The 19,801-nt window shown below is 35.5% G+C and overlaps 2 protein-coding genes across 2 annotated transcripts in view; one reads left to right on the forward strand and one right to left on the reverse strand.

Moving 5' to 3' along the window:
- dennd5b (DENN/MADD domain containing 5B) overlaps positions 1-4,505 on the reverse strand; it is a 51,256-nt gene extending 46,751 nt beyond the window's left edge. Inside the window, exon 1 of the mRNA XM_016282485.1 lies at positions 4,174-4,505. Coding sequence (XP_016137971.1) covers positions 4,174-4,282 — 109 coding nt within the window. The 5' untranslated portion in view covers positions 4,283-4,505. The remainder of the gene's footprint in view (positions 1-4,173) is intronic.
- Positions 4,506-9,045: 4,540 nt separating this feature from the next.
- Positions 9,046-19,485, forward strand: LOC107586091 (plakophilin-2-like). Its single transcript, XM_016273359.1, is given in 14 exon segments — positions 9,046-9,270; positions 9,272-9,485; positions 10,164-10,234; positions 10,574-11,190; positions 12,465-12,609; positions 14,318-14,525; positions 15,304-15,481; positions 15,971-16,088; positions 16,544-16,708; positions 17,712-17,888; positions 17,984-18,137; positions 18,234-18,426; positions 18,539-18,626; positions 19,144-19,485. Coding segments are annotated over 14 exon segments (2,466 nt in total). The 5' UTR covers positions 9,046-9,201; the 3' UTR covers positions 19,213-19,485.
- Positions 19,486-19,801: the final 316 nt, after the last annotated feature.

Here is a 19,801-nt window from a genome sequence, read left to right on the forward strand (position 1 = left end):
AAAAATTCATAATAAGAAAAAAAAGTCACACTGTGATATGCAAAGATGCACTGTGACAAAAAGTCACAATAAGAAGAAACAAAGTCACTTTGCGTGATAAGTCACATCATGGAGTTATAAAGTTGCAGTTATGAGAAATAAAGTCACCATGCACAATTAGGAGAATCAAAGTTGCATCGCGAGATATAAAAAGTTGTGATTACAAGAAATGATGTAACCATGCACAAATAGGAGAAACAAAGTCGCATTGCAATGTATAAAGTTCCAATTACGAACCAAAGTTGCAATTATGAGAAATAAAGTCACCATGATCAACTACAAAAAACAAAGTTACCTTGAGAGATAGTCACATTGTGAGATATAAAAAGTTGCAATTACAAGAAACAAAGTTGCCTTAAGAGATATAAAGTCACAATTATGAGATAGAAAGCTGCACTGTGAAAAAATCACTTCGCTAGATAAAAGGTTGCAATGCAAGGTGTAATAGGGAGATATAAAGTCACATTGTGAGATATAAAGTTGCAATTACGAGAAATAAAATCACTTGTGCTGCAAGATATAAAGATGCAATTACATTCTTTTAATATTGTGAGGTGGAAACGGTCTACTACAATTTGGCTTCACAGAGGATGACATGCTGACTCGAAAAATGGCAACTGTAGTAATCAGAACCGAGCACAACCACCTCATTAACAAGCCTCTGCCATTAAGGAAGGCTCGGCAACTCAAAATGACACCAATCCAGAGGCCACAGTGTGTTTATGTGACGAAAGATCACTTCAATTAACCTTGACACAGTCAAAACAGCCTCTTAAATAAAAACAAGAAACAGACTGTACACAGACAGTCCAGTGAAAGGGCAACCAGCAGTGATGATTATGCGGAAAAGCCCAGGGAAGGGGGGGATCGGTCAAATGAGTGCAGGCCAGGGCTCCTCTGGGATTGGACGGCAGCGCATTCAGTCATGCAGATACACGCTGAGGTATCCACTATCCAGCAGGAAATGTGTGTTTTGAACAATGGAAGTGAGGAAACGGGGCCAAAAATATATCAGGAAAACCATCTCTCGCTCTTTCCATCTTCAAGTGGTTTGAATTACAAATGAGCATTCTCATCTTCTCACAGAAGGTGCAACCAAATCTAACCTTTAGAAACTAGGCCACCAGAGAATACAGGTGCTATGGGATGGGGCGGGTTGGCTTCTCAAAACACTCGGCATTGATCAAACAAGAACAGTACAATCTTCAACAAAGGTTATGTTGTACATGGATCTCACATTAAGCATCTCACACTCAAATTCTGTACTATTTTGTGTGAATAAAAAAAAAGCACTAAAATAAAGTGTTTTAAATGCAACAAGTGAATTAAGGCAACATAATAACACAACTCAGTGCGAGTTCACATAGCTTATCTGAGCAACCCGGGGAGCTGATACAATCCAAGCCCTCATGACACTGGACACACACAGTGGCAAATTAATCAAGCTCCAACTGTTTAATCATGATGAACTTTATCTGGGAAACCAGACCAGCGAAAAAGTTGAATCCGCGGACAGAGAAAATACTTTTTCCTCTGTACAAACATTAGAAAACCAGATTTTTAGATATTCCTGAGTGGTGCTGCTATGATGTTAAGAATAATTCTCTTTAGAGGAAATAAGATTAAATAAAAGAAAAAATAAATATTAGATGAACAAATACAAGTAACAGTAATGGTTGCTTGAACAACTAAAATACTGTGCATAATTTCCTTCTGTTTTTACATTTATAATAATTATGCCATCATCTAATATTCAAAGCATTAAAACCTAGGCCTAATCTTTAAAAACACTAATAACACCGTTAAATGTAACCTTTTAGAAAATCTCAAAAAGTATAATGTACATTATTATGTTGCCTTAATTCACTTGTTGCATTTAAAACACTTTATTTTAGTGCTTTTTTTTTATTCACACAAAATAGTACAGAATTTGAGTGTGGGCTGTAAATCAGTTATTGACTGATTGTATTAAGTCTTATTGTATTAGCCACAACTTCAATAATTATTCAGATAATTATTTAGCAGCTGTGGATAGAGTTGAACTTCCAGGGCGGACATTCCTTTAATTGCACAGGCTTATTTTATTGATTTTTACAAGCAGAACTAAACGTCTCTCTTAAAATCTCTGTTGAAAGCAAAAATTGCTCCCACACGGCCTGCTCTGCACTTTCTCAGTTTAAAGCAACACATCTAATCCACGGGAGCATCACGCACATGTAGCTGAGCTTAGCTCTTCGCACAGTTCACCAGCAGTCTGTTAAACTGTGCCAGGCCTTAAAAAGGTAGAGCAATCAGCACATCTGTTAAAACAAGGCCAGACAAAGATTGAAAAAAAAAACAGGGTAAGAGCACACAGACTGGCTGCTGGGATTACAAGTAGTAGTTGTTTTTGGAAGCCGTGTTTTCTCTGACAATAACACTTACGCTCTTGGCAAAAGCTTTTGTGCTTTCAAATCAGGTTACAAAAAAATGTGCATATCGCATATGAGACAATTAGTACAAACACAATGCTCATGGAGCCAAAAACACCACAGCACACAAACTACACAATATCAGATACAAGTCAAGCAGATCAAGGCATCTGAGAGTCTGTTGATTCCAATCACAGTATGAGTGATTGAAATAAAAATGATAGTGACAGCCACGTGAGCTGGCCAGCACGGGTGGCACTTTGAGCTACAGTACATTGAGATATCTTTTAAACCCTTTCAAGTTCAATAACCTTTAAGATGCATGTTTGTGATAAGACCAATATGATAATGTCAATCAATCAAACCAGCCAACCAACTATTATCTCTCAAAAAACAAGTTTAAATTTAAGTTTAAAGGCTTAAATAGTGTGTGTGTAAAGATATATGTGTGTGTGTGCGTGTTATATGAAAATATATATAATAAATCATTTATATAACAAAAACCATAATAATAATCGCTTTTTCTTCAAATTTTGTGAGTCCTCAAAACTGTCTGATTAACTCTCTCCCCTCAGTGATCTCTCTATCCATCCATGTAAAGCACTATTAGATGCTCCCACAGGATGCCAGCAAGACAATTAAGCCAATAAAAACAGATATCAACAGATACCAGGCCAGGATTTGACACCACTATGAAACATCCAAAATTATGCAGACAATCAATATATGAGGATGATGATTGTTTTTATTGATTCTTTTGAGGTTCAATGCTGACTCCATCTTTAAACACAGAATTGATCTGATCCCTCCTTCAACATATACAGCGGGTTTCAAGGAACATTGGGTGATTGGGAACATAATTAATTTCACATTCTTTTCTTAATTTAGTTAATCAGGTATTAAATTGACTTCTCTATAAACATTCAATATCATCTACTGTACATCTATCTATCTCTACATAAATCTATACCTAATTAAATATTATGATATAAATATATGTGCTGTTTAATAAGTTTACACAGGCTGTTTACATTTTTTTCATAACTGAAAAAGTAATTGTGCTAATATTTTCTGTTAGAACCATCAAATGTCAGCTCCGTCACACAAAATGTAAATATTTGGGATTTTAGATACTTTTCCTCATCTTATAGCAGCCAGCAACATCAGAAACACAAAATGGCTACTGCATTTAATAAATGGGTGATAAATAAAAATGTGGTTATTTTTTTCAGCAAGACCTGTCTGACTTAAAGTGGTGAAAATTCAATATGAAACCACCTTGTGGTCTCAGTACATTGAATTACATTTGTCAGTTATGAAGAACGTGGCACATCATTTCTGTATTGTTTGATGAATTGAGTGGTATGCTAGGAAAAACACAAATGTTATAAGAAAACTGAAGATTGAACACAAACATGCAGGTGAAAACCTCTGAACATATTAAACCTATTAATCCAATTCAACTCTCTGATATAAATACAAGATTCTGTAGCATCTTCTGTCCCACCATGTCTCAAAAATCAGTGCAATTATCTCATTTCCGAGAGTATCTTGTCAAGTATCTCGTATCAAATTCGAGTCTGCTGTTCCCAACCAAGCATATTAATACAGCAAATGTATTTGAATGCCCTAATATCAGGATAATGTGATTCAAGCAGCCTAGCTCATAAGAAATCAGTGCACGCTAGTGCTACAATGTCTAATACACATTACTCAGTCTTACCTGCCAAAGCATCGGGCTCCAGACCCGTTTCGTTGTCTATTCCGCATATAACGAAGTAATGTGCGAAGCGACAGGGCGCTGACCCAGAGCCGCTCATAGTCGCGCTCATCTCGGCTCGAGCTGATCCGCTTTGTCCGCGTCTGTTAAACAGACCCAACCAGCTCCATATCCAGCGTCCTCGTGCAAATGCAATAAACCAAAGCGCCGTTTTAATGAAAGCTGATTGCTAAGAATTCGTGCAGTGAGCTTCGGAGAGCAGTCTATGTAGAAATGATTAGATTTGAAGAGCGTTTAGCTGTGGCTGTTTTCAGGAGCGCACTGACTCACCGCTTCAGCTGATCACGCTCAGCCAATCCAGACCTCGCAAATGTTTCGCCACAACTATTTGTTTGAGAAGGAGCGTGCAATGATGTAAGCCGTGTCTTTTAAATGTTGTGATGATAAATAAGCACATTTTTTCATAGATCAAATACGATTTTACAAATATCATTGCATCAGATCGTCTGTGAAAAATATATTTAGACTATCAGCTGCTTTGTTTCCAGTCCATGTCTGATTTGTTTCACAATAATTACAACAAATATGTAAAACTGTTTGTTCATGTTCACGATGGTGAGATAAAAGCAAGTTTTCATTAAACTAAATGCCACATTTATATATATATATATATATATATATATACCATTCACACAAATTCGACATTAATTTTCTACTACTACTGCTTATAATAATAATGTAGCTGTTATTGATTATTGTATTATGATTTTTGCTGTGATATATCACGCTTTGAATATCCTTGCTCATTTGATATAAATCTGCTATGTAATATAAAAATATTCACAAAAATATTCACGATGTAACGTTATCGTCCAAGTAGCATATTGCAATATCGCCCTCTGTTGGTTCATCCGATGTATCGCTAGAGCATCTTTTATTTATTTATTAATTTTTTTTATTAAACATAGAATACAAGAACTTATTGCTAGAGCATCTGTATAGAGTGGGGGAGCTGGTTCCTTCGACAAAAAAGCCTATAGGATTTTTCCATAGGCTTTTGGATTATCGCAAAAAATAAGCTCTGTGTTCAACCATAGTTCATGAAACTTACACGTTTTGTCCATCAAGATAATCTTCACAAATTAATATAACTTTGATGAATTTTGAAGCCTAAATAAAAGCGCCAGAACTTAAAAGCTAAACTTAGGCTATAAACAAACTACAGCACCACGGTCGCTGGCCACCACCACCACCTGCTCCCGACAACTTCTGCAAACTTATTTTTAACACGTTCAGTGAAACGTATTTAGCTTACTCTGTATAAGAATTTTAACCCACGCTACATGAACCTTTTCATATAAACTGGAATAAATACAAAAATAGAGCCAAACTAAAACTGAGACATTAATAGTAAATAGTATAGTGAATAAATGGAATAATCATAACTAAAGGACATATGAAAGCACGTACATTTCAAAATAAGGTGCATTAAAGGTCAATAAATCCTTGATTAATATGAGTTTTAATTTAAAACGTGTCTCCACCACTGATCTATAATAGAGAACATTACATATATATCAGTGGTCTCCACATAGGCTACTATTCAATAACATTCTAGTGCATTTAATCTATTAAATAACAGCAGAGTGAGCGAGTTTTTGGATATGGTAAGATTAAATGTATTTTAGTGAATAAAGTACCACATTTCAGCTTTGTTAGGGTAGGTAGCCTACACAAAATGTATTTTCATTTAAAACGTGTCTCCACCACTGATCTATAATAGAGAACATTACATATATATCAGTGGTCTCCACATAGGCTACTATTCAATAACATTCTAGTGCATTTAATCTATTAAATAACAGCAGAGTGAGCGAGTTTTTGGATATGGTAAGATTAAATGTATTTTAGTGAATAAAGTACCACATTTCAGCTTTGTTAGGGTAGGTAGCCTACACAAAATGTTATTTTATCCTTGCTTCTAGAAAATCCTCATATGCTTTCTAACAGCTGCTTGTGGCCGTGAACATTTCATTTTAACCTGGCTTTAAGCACTATGCATCGTTAAAATTTCACTTTCACCGCGACTAAAATGTGGTGTTTACATGGAATAACCGTAATATGAGTTTACCTTATGGCAGAGGTGGACAGTATAATACGATACGATACGATACGATACACTTTATTGTCAGACTGAGTCTGAAATTTGTCTTACGTTACAGCAGGTTCACTCAAGGTTACAATACTTTATCACATAAACAACACAGAATGCAGAGCTTTCACACACATACATAAAAAAAAGGACATTTACTTTTTATACGAGTTATTCAGCGCTAATACAGCTTGATGTACAAATTAATTCTTTAACTTAATTCGGCTGTATCTTGGGACCTTATATCGTCAATTAGATGGCAACAATACAAATTCATTATACAAGGCATGATTAGGTTCAGAAACAATGTTAATCTTACAAGATTATTATGGTAAAATAGTTCATATGCTTTTTAAAGTGGCTGACCCACAATTTTGGATCACATTTTTAGTAAGTTCATTAGCTTTGTTTTTAGACTAACAGATATAGACTCATATACCAAACCGAATTACAGTACTGCAAGACACTCTACAGACATAAAAAACAACAAAAGAATCTGCTTTCTTGCTCCAAATGACCTCAATCTACGGAGAAAGTAAATTCTTTGCATTGATTTTTTACAAATCTATATGATCTCTCCATGATAATGTTTTGTCTATCCATACTCCTAAGTACCTATATGCTTCTACTTGTTTGATGTTCTCTTCATGTATAACAACAGGTGTTGTATGAATGTCAGCAACAGGCCCTAATACTATCTCCTCAGTTTTTTTTTTATTAATACTGAGGGCATTGTTGTCACGCCATTCGACCAATTTGTTTACGCCCTGTTGATGCTGTTCTAAGCACTCTTGGTTATTCAATAATGATATTAACACAGTATCATCGGAGTACTTTAAAATATATTGGTCATTCCTGTTTACTCGACAGTCATCTGTATACAGAGTAAATAACATAGCAGAGCTTACACAACCCTGAGGTACACCAACATTTGTTTTTACTTCTGTTGACAGGACTTTGTTCACTTTAACCCTTTGGGTTCTATTGGTGAGCTGCCTAAGTACATTTACTTTAAGCACATTTACTTGAGTATTGTACTTAAGTACACTTTTTGAGTATCTGTACTTTACTTGAGTATTATTTTTGAGGGAACTTATGACTTTAACTTTTACCTTTAACTAATATGACAAATATTGTACTTTTCACTCCACTACATTTCTATCAAGGTCCCTGTGGGGGTGGGTAGGGGTGTTTAATAATTTTTTTCTTGTTTTGTTTAGTTTTTTCCCCCATAGGTTTTTAACATACAAAAAGCTCTTTATTCCAAAGATACTACAAGCTAGTCAGTGTATTCAGTAGGTGTAATGTTGCTTCAGAAGTAGCAAGTACTACGTACAACAATAAAACAGTACATTGACATAAAAACACACTTCTGTACTTTTACTTAAGTAAAAATCTGTCTTTACAACTTTTACTTGTAATGGAGTCATATTTGACCAGCAGTATCTGTACTTTCACTTATGTAATGGAGTTGAGTACTTTGTCCGCCTCTGCCTTATGGTACGAACCCAGAGTCTCTGCATCAGCGGGAAAGCGATAAAACGAGCATCTTTCATCCGAAGACTTGTGTTGCATTTCGGGGCAAAAAAACCCCAAAAACGAACAACAATATAAAATGCGGGAAACTATTAACTGGTTATTCTACAATTAATTGTATTACAAATTATACTACGACTGAAAAATACTGTAAATTGATAAATTGTTCGGCATGATGACGTTTAATGTCTCCGACAGCGTTTACATCATAGTTCCACCACTCTATTTGTGTGTTAAATGATCCATTATAAAAATAATATATTGGGCATCACTCAGTGTTTTCCAGTGGGCTAAAATGAATTAAAATGATAATAAATTAAATCAAATTCAAACACGATATATAAACGCTATCACTGACACAATAAATAAAAAAAGCACAAATATAAATAAATAAATAAAGTGATGAAATAAATAAAATTTTAAGTGATGAATGTTCTTCAGGGATCCCTCTCTTTTCAATCAATGAATGTACATGGCTTTTTTAGTCATTCATGATTTACTGGTTAAGAATTAAAGATAAGGAACAACAAACAACAAATTAGAATATGGTGACATGCCAATCAGCTAATCAACTCAAAACACCTGCAAAGGTTTCCTGAGCCTTCAAAATGGTCTCTCAGTTTGGTTCACTAGGCTACACAATCATGGGGAAGACTGCTGATCTGACAGTTGTCCAGAAGACAATCATTGACACCCTTCACAAGGAGGGTAAGCCACAAACATTCATTGCCAAATTCTATATCCACTGTATATATAAAGATAAGGATTTATATATATTTATTTAAATGTATCTTTTTTATGTATATATATATATATCCTTATCTTTAATTATCTTTAATTAATCCTTATCTTTAATAGGTCTATTATTAATCGGTAGAAACCCGCTAAAATATTTTAGAGCTTGGCATGACTAGAAAAAAATCTAAAAAAAAAAGTTTAAATTTTAGAGGAAATTAATTAAAATATGATATTTTTAGCTGTTGTAGATTATGCCTAAGCAGGCATAGCAATATTCAGTACAACAACACTTGTTTTGGTTGTTACTAAACCTGTAACAGTGGATAATAAATACCGTATCAATTAAACTGTGGTAACAATAACTGCTGTATGTAGGCAGAAATTGTTAACATGGTAGTATTTCAATTATGACGTAGCTGTTGTGGGAGGGGCGTCGAGGTCTTAACGCTACAATGAAGAATGCCACACTTCACTGCCAAGAGCCAACCATTCCTCAGCACTGGGTCAGTCCAATCCGCAGTGAAAGTGTTCGTCCACCTCCACGATCACGAGCGCAGGTGCTCAGCTGGTGAATATGTAGAAACACGATCTGTGTGATGTGACGCATGTTTAAACCACACCCTGAACACAAAGAACAACCACAGCGCTTCTACACGCCCAACAGAGACTCGAGCACCTGACGCTTCAGCCGCACAAGTCCCGATGGCGGAGGAAGCAGACTTTATGCGGTCTGTGTTGCCCGTTCACGGCGCTTTTCACTCGGTAGATTCATCTTTAGCTTTACCGCAGGCGGACAAGCTCGCGCTCGCGGACGCACACCGGCTGAACCGACTACAGCAACAAGTGCAGCTCACTCTCTCTCGGAAAAGAAAGAAACCAAAACCGCCAGGTATGTGGAATGAAACTGCATGAAATAAAAGCAAATATGTTAAAAATAATCAGTGTTTTGGTTTGGGTTAGAGTACAGGTGTAGGCTATAGGCGACATGTTTATATTTCTTGGAAAAAATGCAGGATGCATGGTCAGCTTTCAATGGTCCTTTGTTCTTAACTCTGTCCTTTGGTTGTTTTATTTGACAGTTTATTTGTGTATAAAATAACATGCAAAAGCATATTTATTTATTCCTTCATTTTTAAAATATATATTCTCTACAAAAATACTGTGCTTCTACCATAGTATCAGTGTGATATCAAAGTAACTTTGATGTATAACACGGCACTGAATTATTATACATGATTTATTTTCTTGTAGCGTAATATTTACATAGTACTCCAAGGAACTTCAAATAATATCTGAAGTCCAAATACAGCTATAATAAAATAGATAGATAGATACAAAATGTATAAATAAAATGTAATATAATATAATAACTATGTAATATAACAATGTTACAAATAAACACATTTGGTAACTTTTTGTAAGTTGAGAAAAGTGAACACTACCATAGTTTGTCAGAACTCAACTCATTCAGACCTATTTAGTAGGATTTGTAAGCGATCGTGAAGAATATGTTTTCCATTGTGTTGTATTGTATGCAGTCCAATTGTGTGTGTTTTGGGCGTTGCAGAGTCATCTCTCTTAGACAGTCTGTCCAGCTGTCATATTTCAAGTTCATCTTTAGGAAGTCTACACCTGAAGGTAAAGACAATTTTCCAGTGGGATAAATGTGTTCTATAAGAGATAGTTCAGGCAAAAATGTAAATCATGTCATCATTTGTTGCCTTACAATGAAAGTGAATGGTAACTAGAGCTTTCTGGTTCCAAAAAATGACAAAAAGCACTTTAAAAGTCGCATAAAAGTATTTTGTATGATTCGTGCACTATATTCTACATCTTCTGAAGCCGTTTGTTGGGTTCGTGTCAGAAATGAACTAAAGTATTAGTTTATTTCCATGCCTTTTTTTGATGAACTAGCCTAATCCTTTAATATCACTAACTTGATTCACTTGAGATAATGACATATGCTATACTTTGCAGCGGACGTTCTCCATCATTCATGAAGCCACAAGGTTGTCAAGGATGGTTGATCGATCTCAGTGGTCAAGTACCGAGCCACCTCGATTTCACAGAGGCTATGGAAGCTTTCGTTACACCGCTAAACGGCCGGTTTTATGCTGGGGGTCCAATTCTCTCACTCTGCCCTCGGCCCCTACAGTCAGCCGTTTCCATATGAACAGACAAATTTTACGTTACGCCCACTCCGAGGTTCTGCGAAACCCGAGGTTCGCAGGCCTTTCGGCTGTCACTCAGCTCCCCTTTAAGCCTGTGTATGAGAACAATAACATAGATGATACAGATGACGTGTTTTTACCCAATACCCCACACAATGCTCCTGCAGAGAGAAACAGGATGGAGTTAGAGAAGCACACCCTTCAGAAGACCCTCTGCAACACGAGAGAGGGGGGTTTTGGTGTTCAAGAACAATCAGAGAACGTGTCCTGGCAGAGCCGCATACGGAAGCCAAGCCTGGAGTTTGTTGCAGGAAGACAACCCTCCCAACCTGGCTCACTAATCAGCATGGAGGAGCAGTCTGGAAGTTTAGGGAGGATAGAAAAGCTGGAGGTCACACAACATGCAAGGACAGCATCAGCAAAGTAAGCCAGTAGTTTATACATTTTAGCTGCTTAATCACCCATATGGTTTGACAGTGTTATTTAAGCATTTTTATTTTAATATCGCAGAGAGATTAATGTAGTTTGTTGTTTTTAATTTGCACTTCATAATATTAATAAGTGTATGTTATATATATATATATATATATATATATATATATATATGTGTATGTGTATGTTTTTGATTACTTAATACTAAAAATATATATATTGACTATTTTAGTCATATTTTACTTAGCACTTAGTAGTCTTAATAAAGTATTAATACACACACAAGCACGTGTGTTTATAAAAAAAACAATACATCAATTGTAAATAAAGTTATATATTGTATTACATTATATATAATATTGAATTTAAATAACTTTACATTAAATTTAATAATGCATTAAATTAGCATTGAAAGTGGGTATTATACATAAAAATGGCATATGCTGGTACTTATTTGTAAAGTTATTTATAAAAACATTTATAATTATGTAATTATATACATATATATATACATACACAGACACATGTAAACATCAACAATAAATATAGTGTATTATTAAATTAATTATATATAATAAATACAAATTATATAGATTTTATATAAGTATTTATACAAGTATTAGTTTGTTAGTAATTACCTTGCAACAAAGACATTAGCTTATACATTGCCCTAAAATTTACAAAAAAACTTTTCACAATTTGGTTAAGTTATTAGCAGCAGCAGTAGTAGTAGTAGTAGTAGTGGTGGTAGTAGTAGATTTAAAGTATATAATACTGAATTTAATAAAACATTAAATTAGTGTTGAATTAGTATATTATACATTACAAAGATTGGTCTGCACTCAAATTTTTTTTTATTTAAGTTACAGCAGGAGATAAGAAACAGGCATTTCGACTATATGCTTTGTTTGTGATTATATAGAAAACGACAAACGTCAAACGTCAGGTGATCATAATCAATCCACAGACTCCAGGTCAACATCTGAAACTAATTAATGGGAACTAATACATCAGGCAAAAAATGTTGTTCATAAACATTGTACCCACAATTAAAAAAAATTTGCACTTAATTAGCTGTATAATATAATCACAAACAAAGCATATAGTCGAAATGCCTGCTTCTTATCTCCTGCTGTAACTTAAATAAAAAAAAATTTGAGTGCAGACCAATCTTTGTATTTTTTGCACTATTTTGTACTTTGTACTTTGCACTATTTTAGATGGAATGAACTCTGCTACATTTCTGTTGCATGTCTGTTTTAAAGGAAGGGCAGACAAGCTGAACTAGGTCCAGAGATGACACTAAAAGAGGCTGTAAATCTCCTTGCACCAGATAATATGGAAACACAAATCACAGCGGCTAACTTCATACAGAACCAGTGCTTTAACAGTCCTGATGCCAAGAAAAAGGTAAGTAAAGCTTTACTCTCAAATGTAGCGAATTTAACTCATGGGGAAATATGAATAATTAACCATAACTAGTTATAATTAACTATTCATATTTGACTAGAATGAAATGCTGATATGCTAGTATGATCCACCCAAAAATGATGACATATCTCGCACAGTCCTCAAAGTCTAGCCTCTATGGTTGCATTGATAACAAACACCTCGGGCAAAATGAAACGATGAGTCATAGTACTACATGGTGAGGTGGCACTTTAATTAAGTGGAAAACGGGTGTGGAAGAAAGTGAGAGGAATGTATTTAGTGTGGTTTACATGTTTACAGTGCAGTCAGACAGTAAATTATTAGGATGTCAACATTTGGCGACAGCGTTTCATTGACTTTTTAGTTACGTTTCTGCTGTTCATTTTCCATAGTACTTGACCTTCACAAACTTGACTTTAATACATTACAACAAGCGTTCAAAGGACAATTCATATAAAAAAAGGAGTGGTGTAATGTAGTGGTTTAAGATGTAATTCATGATCTATCACCACTGAATCATTGAGCAAAGGCACTTAAACACAGGAAGCTCCAAGGGGATTTCCTGCATTCACTTTGAATCCAAGAACAGACAATATTAAAACTGTGTCTGGTTAAATAATATATGCGAAAAAATAATACATTTTAAATTATTACTATTTTTATAGATTAACTTTAAGTGAGCCTTATATGACAGCAAAGGCAGCTAAATACATAATAAAAATAGAGGAAATTAGCATGCAGATTATAATATCCAATATCATCCAATTACAAAATATTGAAATCTCTAAGATTTGTCAATAACCAATAACCAGTATTGTGCATCCCTAAAATTTACTTTTTTTTTTTTTGGTTACTGATAGAGTATATGAAACCTGTCATATATAATTGGATTTTCTTTTCTCTTCTTAAAGTTTTATGTACTACTGTATGTAGATGAACTATAATGTTAATAATCACAAATCTACCTCCCCAATCCACCCATATAATTTGTGAAAACTAACCTGCAATTTATTCTGAATGATCGTGGTTGTGACATTACAACTGTCAGCACACACGGCCGCCCATATTTACATATCAACAATGCTCAGCAACTTCGCCTGTCCTGATGAAAGACGGCGTGAACTGGTATGCAGAGGTTAACCAAACATAAAAGGCCAATTACATACACTACCATTTAAAAGTTTTTTTTTTTTGAGAAATTAATATTTTTTTTCAGAAAGGATGCATTAATCAAATGTGACAGTAAAGATATTTCAAATGTCTATGTTCTATTTTATTTAGATTTATATTTCAAATAAATGCTGTTCTTTTAAACTTCATGTTTATAAAAGAATCCTGAAAAAAAACAAGGTTTCCACAAAAATATGAAGCAGCACAAATGTTTTCAACATTGATAATAATAATAAGAAATGGTTCTTGATCAAATCAGCATATTAGAATGATTTCTGAAGGATCATGTGACACTGAAGACTAGAGTAATGCTGCTGAAAATTCAGCTTTGCCATCACAGGAATAAATTACATTTTAAAATATGTAAACATTTTGGTACAAGAACCTTGACTACACTAACAGAAGACTTACATGGAAGTCTTACAGGGGGGAGGGGGGGGGGATTAAAGATTCAAAATTGTAGAATATGACATTTCAATGTTGAGGTTTCTTATTTTAGCAAGTTCCATCTGCTCAGGTACTTTATCTTCAAGGCATCCCAAAGCTGCTGAAGCTCATGCAGAGTGAGAGCGAGGAGCTCCAACTGGCTGCTGTCAGCGCACTCCGAAATACTGTTTTTGAAAACAATGAGAACAAAATGGAAGTCAAAGACTGTGAGGGTCTTCCAGTGATCCTGACACTGCTCAAGAAGAACCGAGACATCGAGACCCGACGGCAGCTCACTGGTAAGACAATATTACAGTATTTAAAGTTTTAATTCACCCAAAAATGAAAATTCTGTCATTAATTACTCACCCTAATGTCGTTCCAAACCCGTAAGACCTTCGTTCATCTTCGAAATACAAATTAAGATATTTTGATGCATTCTGACAGCTCTCTGACCCTCCCATAGACAGCAACACGGATGCGTTGTTTTGCGTTCAAATCAAAGCACAAACAATGTAGAAAACGTATCGGCGTGGCGCAGCTGACACAGAATAGCATGCACTGTTTGCATTCAGTGGATACTCTCCAAAATGGCGCTAGGGTGACACGGATGAGACGAATTGTTGAATAAAGTTTTTTTTTTCTTTTGCGCACAAAACGTATTCTCATAGCTTTGTAAAATTACGGTTGAACCCCTGATGTCACATGGATTATTTTACTGATCTCATTGCTACGTTTCTGGACGTTGATCGTGTAAGGACCCTTGCTGTCTATGGGAGGGCCAGACAGCTGTCAGAATGCATCAAAATATCTTAATTTGTGTTCCGAAGATGGAACGGAGGTCTTTCGGGTTTGGAACGACATGAGGGTGAGTAATTAATGACAAGAATTTTCATTTTTGGGTGAACTAACCCTTTAAGCTTTGCTGCATTTATATTTCATTACTCAGTCAAACTTGACTTCACTTTAGCTGATCCAGCTAAACTCAAACCATGTCTCCAACTAAGAAAACATCCAGATCTTGAGCACGTGACCTCTAGCCTGCCACTAATCTTGCAGATGTTATTCTCTCTCCAGGGCTGCTGTGGAATCTGTCTTCTCATGACCTCCTGAAAGAGCAGCTCGCTAGAGAAGCGGCCAAACCTCTCACAGATAATGTGCTGGTGCCCTGCTCAGGCATTTCGGAAGGGGAAGACCCCAAGTTGGAGCTCCTTGCTGACCCCGACATTTTCTACAATGCTACTGGCTGCCTTAGGTATTACGAACTGAAAGAGAAGATACAACAGGTTTTAAATTAACCAGATTTATTTTGACAATCCAAGCTGTTCTTAGTGCTACAACTGCCAAAGTTATACATATACATTATTCTAATATTCACTACTGTTCAAACATTTGGGGACAGTAAGTAATTTTGTTGTTAAACACAGCATTAAACATAATATTACAAAGTATTTTTTTTTAAATCACCAAATCAGCATATCAGAATGATTTCTGAAGGATCACGTGACACTGAAGACTGGAGTAATGGCTGCTGAAAAATCAGCTATGTCATCATAGTAATATATTACATTTTAAAATATATTAAAACAGAGCATGGTTATTTTAAATTATAATAATATTTACAGTTTTTTCTGTATTTTTTTTTATTTAAAAAATTTGGTGAGCCTTGGTGGGCATAATTACTTTGCATTGCATTTCTACATAAAAGGTGTTATTAAATAATATGTATATATTTTATTTTTAGAAATTTGAGTTCAGCTGGTCCAGATGGACGTAAAGCCATGCGGGACTGTGAGGGTCTCATTGAGTGCATCATCTATTATATCCGTGGTACCATTGCAGACTACAAACCTGATGATAAGGTAAAGAGCTACTCACATTAAATCCCCATCTTTATCAACAGCAACAGTAAGTCTTTCATTTATGTCTAATAATTAAAGGAGTCATATCACAAGGAATCAAATTTTCCTTGATCTTTGAAGATAAAAGAGCTTGATTTCCTGTACTATGAAAACTTTTAGATAGCTTTCACAACACAGAATGTCCTCTCCAGTGGGGAATATAAAGTTTATTCAAACTAAGCTCTTAAAACGACTCATTCTGAATGCTCGGAACTTTGTGACGCAGATGAATGAGTAAGCGTGTGACCATCCACATTTACGTCAGTGATACCTATTGGGTGATAAGAAACTATGCTGCTCTGCCTCTATGAGATATTAAGTTTGATGTAATGTTATATTATCTAATATGATCCGGAGTGATTATTCCAACTGTTGAACAATTCATAATAATTTAATTATTAATTCTTATTTTCCAGGCCACAGAAAACTGTGTCTGCATCCTGCACAATCTTTCTTATCGGTTTGATTGTGAGTTGCCACGTGTGGATTCCCCAGTGGTACAACAGCCAAAACAAAATCACAATGCAGAAACTAGCAACCCCGGATGTTTCATCCTCAATAGTGCCAAAAACACTGAGGAGGTTAGTGTTACACCGTAGATTAAACAAAGAGTTTGCTGAAATGTATTCACCCTCAGGCCGTCCAAGAGGCTGATGAGTTTGTCTCTTCATCAGAACAGATTTGGAGAAGTTTAGCATTGCATCACCAATGGATTTGGAGAAATTCAACATTACATCATTTGCTCACCAATAGATCCTCTGCAGTGAATGGGTGCCGTCAGAATGAGAGTCCAAACAGCTGATAAAAACAGCACAATAATCCGTAAGTAATTCATACAACTCCAGCCCATCAATAAGCATTTTGTGAAGTGAAAAGCTGCATGTTTGTAAGAATCAAATCCATTATGGCATTTTAACTTTAAACCATTGCTTCGAGTCCCTAATCCATAATGCCACTTCCTCCAGTGAAAGAATCTGTCTCTTGTTGTTCGCTCACATCAAAATACACCGATTTATTTGGGTAGAACTCTTTTCACCTGTAAACGTGCTTGATCTGCACATATTTCTCTCCTGATTAAGACAAGATGACATTTTCACTGGAGAAAGCAATATTATGCATAGAGGAAGCTGGAAGCAATGGCAAAAACATCTTAATGATGGATTTGTTTGTCACAAACATGCAGCTTTTCGCTTCACAAGTCATTTACTAATGGACTGGAGTCGTGTGGATTACTTGTGGATTATTGTGATATTTTTATCAGCTTTTTGGACTCTCATTCTGACAGCACCCATTCACTGCAGAGGATCCACTGGTGAACAAGTGATGTAATACTAAATTTCTCCAAATCTGTTCCAATGATGAAACAAACTTATCTACATCTTGGATGACTTGAGAGTGGATGAATTATAAGCATTTTTGGGTGATTAAATGTTGTCGCTGATGATGTAATGGATGAAAACGTACGGCTTGACTTTTTCCTGTTGAGTATTCAGACTGACCAAAATGCCATCTCTAATGCAAATGTAGTGGTGTCGAACACAAATTGACCTCCTATGTGGCATCATATGTTGTGTCTTGCCTCAGGAAGCAGATGCAGACTATCCCTTACTCGAAGAGAACGGCAGCCCTCACCATTTGGAGTGGCTCTGGAGCGCCATCACTGTCCGCATGTATCTCTCTCTCATTGCCGTCAGCACAAACCAGCACACAAAGGAGGCATCCATTGGAGCACTGCAGAACCTCACAGCTTGCTCTGGAGAGGTATAATCTAGAAATAAATCTAAATAAAATAACTATAAGCAGCATTGACTTCAAATGACATTCATGCTTAGATTAGTGTCTTTTATCTCCATTAGCTATCCCAAGCCATCGCACACTTCATCGTGCAAAAAGAAGGAGGCCTATCTCAGGTGAAGAAGATGCTACAAGAAGGAGAGAAGGAAGAGATCAGAATATCTGTGTCACTGCTAAAAAACATCTCTCGTTACCGAGAGTTGCACAAAGATGTTGGTGAGCTGCCATTATATAACAATATACACAATAACAGCACATGGCTGTGTCGGGCAGAAGAGGAAATAAACAAATGGTTTATGAACATCTCTACAGTTAAACAGGTGTTACCAGAGCTGGTTGCCATCCTGCCAAACTCTGACCGAAGTGTAGAGCAGCCTATAGAGGTCACTGTGACGATTTGTCGCATTCTCATCAATCTGAGCCATGCATCTGTACTGAACACCTGTGCCATCATAAACCAAGGAGCGTTACCCAAGATCATCAGCATCAGCACTAAAGACAACGGGTACAGTTTCATTTTCAGGAACTTTTGGTTATGGGACGTATAATAAAAGTCACAATAAAAGTCATTTATGTGACTTATTTAATTCGTACATTTAATTCTCAATTAAATCTAGGTTTGGACCCACACGGGCGGGCCAGGCGGCTTGTATTTTACTTCATACCCTATGGAGGCATTCAGAGCTGCATAGCAGTTTCAAAAAGGTGAGATGTTTTGCTGCATGTTTGCATCCTACATTCATGAAGTAATAATGTGTTATTACTTACTATTTTGGGGTACAAATAAATAAACAAGCAGTACATTATAACCAATAGTCAAAAATGAAAGTCAGTTTAGGGCAGCTACTCAAGATATTAAGAGTGTTTACAATGAAGAAATGAATGCAGTTAACTGTGGGAAGGCATAGAACAAAATTTAGTAGCAAAAAGGCCAACAATTAGAGTAATAGTATGTATAATGTGGGTGAGGGGGTGAGGGAGTGTGTTAAAATAAGAAATCTTGATGTTTAGTTTTTGTTTAGCTTATTTTTAAAGCATGTTTTGTCTTTTTTTTTATCATTTCAAATCATCCTGTGGCTTCCTTAGAAGTTTGCGGACTCCTGGTTGAGAACTACTGATCTAAAGTGCTCAAAAACTAATTCATAGATTTTGCTTTCATTGCATGTATATTAACTCTTGTCATCCTTTTTTTTTTTTTTTTTTTTTTTTTAATCTATGGCAGGCCGGTTACAGGAAAATTGACTTCATTAACAACAGGACCGTGAAGGCTGTGAATTCAGTTCGTGATTAATGGGATCCAGAAATATACCACAAAGGAACAAGACTTTTCACCTGCTCTTTTAGGATATGTAAAAAATGGTGCTAATAACATGGCTTTGGTGCGTGTTTGTATATATGCTTTTTTTCCCTTAATTTAATACTTAATAGTTTACTCTGTGTTTTAATTAAATGATAATAGTTATGTCGGTCAAATTGTATTTATTTTTTACTGAACTTTTTAAGAGTTGTACTGCCTTTGGTCTGTTTAAATAGTAATATTAAAGCATTTTCATGAACAAAGATATTTATTTGTGTATTTGTTTTTATTTTGCAGTGGGTAAAGCCACTTCCTAGCATTGTGTAGCAAAACAGTGTCCAAGTTATTTTGTTTTGTTTTGTTATTTTCAAATAAGCTACAATATTTTCTCCACTCACTGAGGGTTTATTGTCTGTTTGTTTAGTTACCATGGTTCTGTTTGAGTACAGTCAGCTCTCAACGCTCTATGAACACGGTTTGTTAAAGCATAAAGCATTAATAAAAACCTGAAATGAATTTGACATTATACTTTAATTTCAGAATCAAGCTAAAGGTTCAGGAAGTGATTTGAAATCTTTTGAAT

The sequence above is a fragment of the Sinocyclocheilus grahami genome, unplaced genomic scaffold (genome assembly GCF_001515645.1).
Source record: "Sinocyclocheilus grahami isolate Dianchi unplaced genomic scaffold, SAMN03320097.WGS_v1.1 scaffold1.1, whole genome shotgun sequence".
Taxonomy (NCBI): domain Eukaryota; kingdom Metazoa; phylum Chordata; class Actinopteri; order Cypriniformes; family Cyprinidae; genus Sinocyclocheilus; species Sinocyclocheilus grahami.